This window comes from Corvus brachyrhynchos, unplaced genomic scaffold (assembly GCF_000691975.1).
Source record: "Corvus brachyrhynchos isolate BGI_N302 unplaced genomic scaffold, ASM69197v1 scaffold142, whole genome shotgun sequence".
Lineage (NCBI taxonomy): Eukaryota > Metazoa > Chordata > Aves > Passeriformes > Corvidae > Corvus > Corvus brachyrhynchos.
Genome location: NW_008237226.1, coordinates 5,704,999 through 5,706,986, shown reverse-complemented (window position 1 = coordinate 5,706,986; position 1,988 = coordinate 5,704,999). Strand labels below are relative to the sequence as shown.

Below are 1,988 nucleotides of genomic sequence, written 5' to 3'. Positions count from 1 at the left end.
AGGCGGGCATTAATGGTGTCTTTTTCCCTCCCCACTCCCTCTTTCCTCCCTTCTCCTCTCCTCCTGCCCCGCTCCTAGGTGAAAATCTGGTTTCAGAATAAAAGATCCAAGATCAAGAAGATCATGAAAAACGGGGAGATGCCTCCGGAGCACAGCCCCAGCTCCAGCGACCCCATGGCCTGCAACTCTCCACAGTCACCTGCGGTTTGGGAACCTCAGGGCTCGTCCCGCTCCCTCAGCCATCATGCCCACGCACACGCTCACCCTCCAAACCCCAACCCGTCCCCTGCATCCAGCTACCTGGAGAGCTCCACTTCCTGGTACCCCGCTGCCAACTCCATCAACTCCCACCTCCAACCCCACGGCTCCCTACAGCACCCGTTAGCGCTGGCCTCTGGGACGATTTATTAGAGCCTGGCCCTTATTATTTTATTTTTTTTTTGTTGTTGTTCCTTGGACTCCTGTGTTTTACTGTTAAGGAATAATAACGAAAGGAATGCATATGGGGAATTTTTAAAAGGGAAAAGAAACAAAAAGATTAAAATGTGTAAAGCTTGTGCATGTAACTTATTGCATTTCAAAGGAAACCCTTTTTTATACAATACGGACAATTTTTGGCTCAGCTGTGGACACTATCATTGGTGCCTTGAAATCTATGACCTCAACTTTTCCAGAGACTTTTTTCGATGTTATTTTAACCCTGTAAATAATTGTAGATAGAGGAATTAAACTGTATATTCTGAATAAAATAAAATTATTTCGACCACGAGAAACGTTTCCAAATTACCCCTTCTTCTGTTAGTAAGAGGGAAAAAATATAATACTAATTTGCTTGCAGAAAGAAAGTGAGAAAAGAGGATGGGAGCTGAGTGTTCACGTTCTGTTCCAGTGCCGTACAGTGCCACCACAGTCCGGGCGTGCTGGCAGGATCTGGCCCTTGCAGGTACCCGCAGGCGAGCCGAAGGGCGGCGGTGCTCTCTCCCCGCTGGGAAAGGGGCTCTGGCAAGACCGCGTACGTCTTACTGCATAGTGCTTTAAGCTGAAGGGAAAGCTGCCCATCCTGACGCGAGAAAGCAAATCTCTCGCCTTAAGCCGCCCCGAATCCCCGAGAGCAATTAGCGTCGAGAGCTGCACACTCCACAGCCCATCAGTCGCCCGTGTGCACTCGGCTAATTATACAAATTACGTTTCCGTCAAAGGGAGCCACTAAATATGAGAAAAGGATAAAATGAGGGTTCCGCTCCCCTCGCTCCTGCCAAAAGCCTGCGGCCGCTCCGACTGAAGGAGGGACGTTGCAGAGGTACCTTTATTGTTTTTGTTTTATCTCTACCCGATTTAGGGGAAAATACCCTTGCGTCAGAGCAGTCGCTAGCTCTGCCCGGTGCTGGAGGCACGGCTTGGGCGAGATGGCCGGAGCACTGCCCACTGGAGCGGGCCACTCGCTCGGAGCGTGGGCTCTCTTCCAGTAGAAATCCAGGCCCGCGGGGCCCCCGCGGCGGAGCACGTTCCCACGGGGACCCCTATCCTGGGGGGCAGCGGTAATTCACGGCCGTGCGGGGTACGGCGACAGCAGCGAATGTGCCAAAGGCGTCGCTGGAAGGATCCCCGAGATGAAAGATGCCCCTCTGGCAGCTGAGGCTGGCGAGGAGAGTGCTGGAAGGGGGGGAGGCGAGGCCTGAAAAGGCACGCTCCTGCCCTGGAGCGCACTTACCTGTCTCCAGTCCTCCTCCCCGCTGCCCTCCCCCTCCTTTCTTCTCCCTCCTTTCCTGCCTGCCATGTTTTGTGCGTGTGCGTGAGTGTGGTGTGCGTAGTTTTCTCCCCAAAGAAAGAAGCCCGGGTTTGCTGTTTTGTAACAGGTTTGGGGGTTGGTAAATGTCTTGCAGTACAATAGACCAGTTTGTTCGGTTGTGCTCCCTGCACGCCGGGGAGGGTGCGGGGGTGCCGGCGGCAAGGGCGGCGGGGGCCGCGGCCGGCTGCCACCCCTGCCC

General features: G+C 54.1%; 1 protein-coding gene across 1 annotated transcript in view; it reads left to right on the top strand.

Moving 5' to 3' along the window:
• Nucleotides 1–769, top strand: part of DLX5 (distal-less homeobox 5) — a 1,108-nt gene extending 339 nt beyond the window's left edge. The window contains exon 2 of the mRNA XM_008629925.2: nt 79–769. Coding sequence (XP_008628147.1) covers nt 79–411 — 333 coding nt within the window. The 3' untranslated portion in view covers nt 412–769. The remainder of the gene's footprint in view (nt 1–78) is intronic.
• The last annotated feature ends 1,219 nt before the right edge of the window (nt 770–1,988 follow it).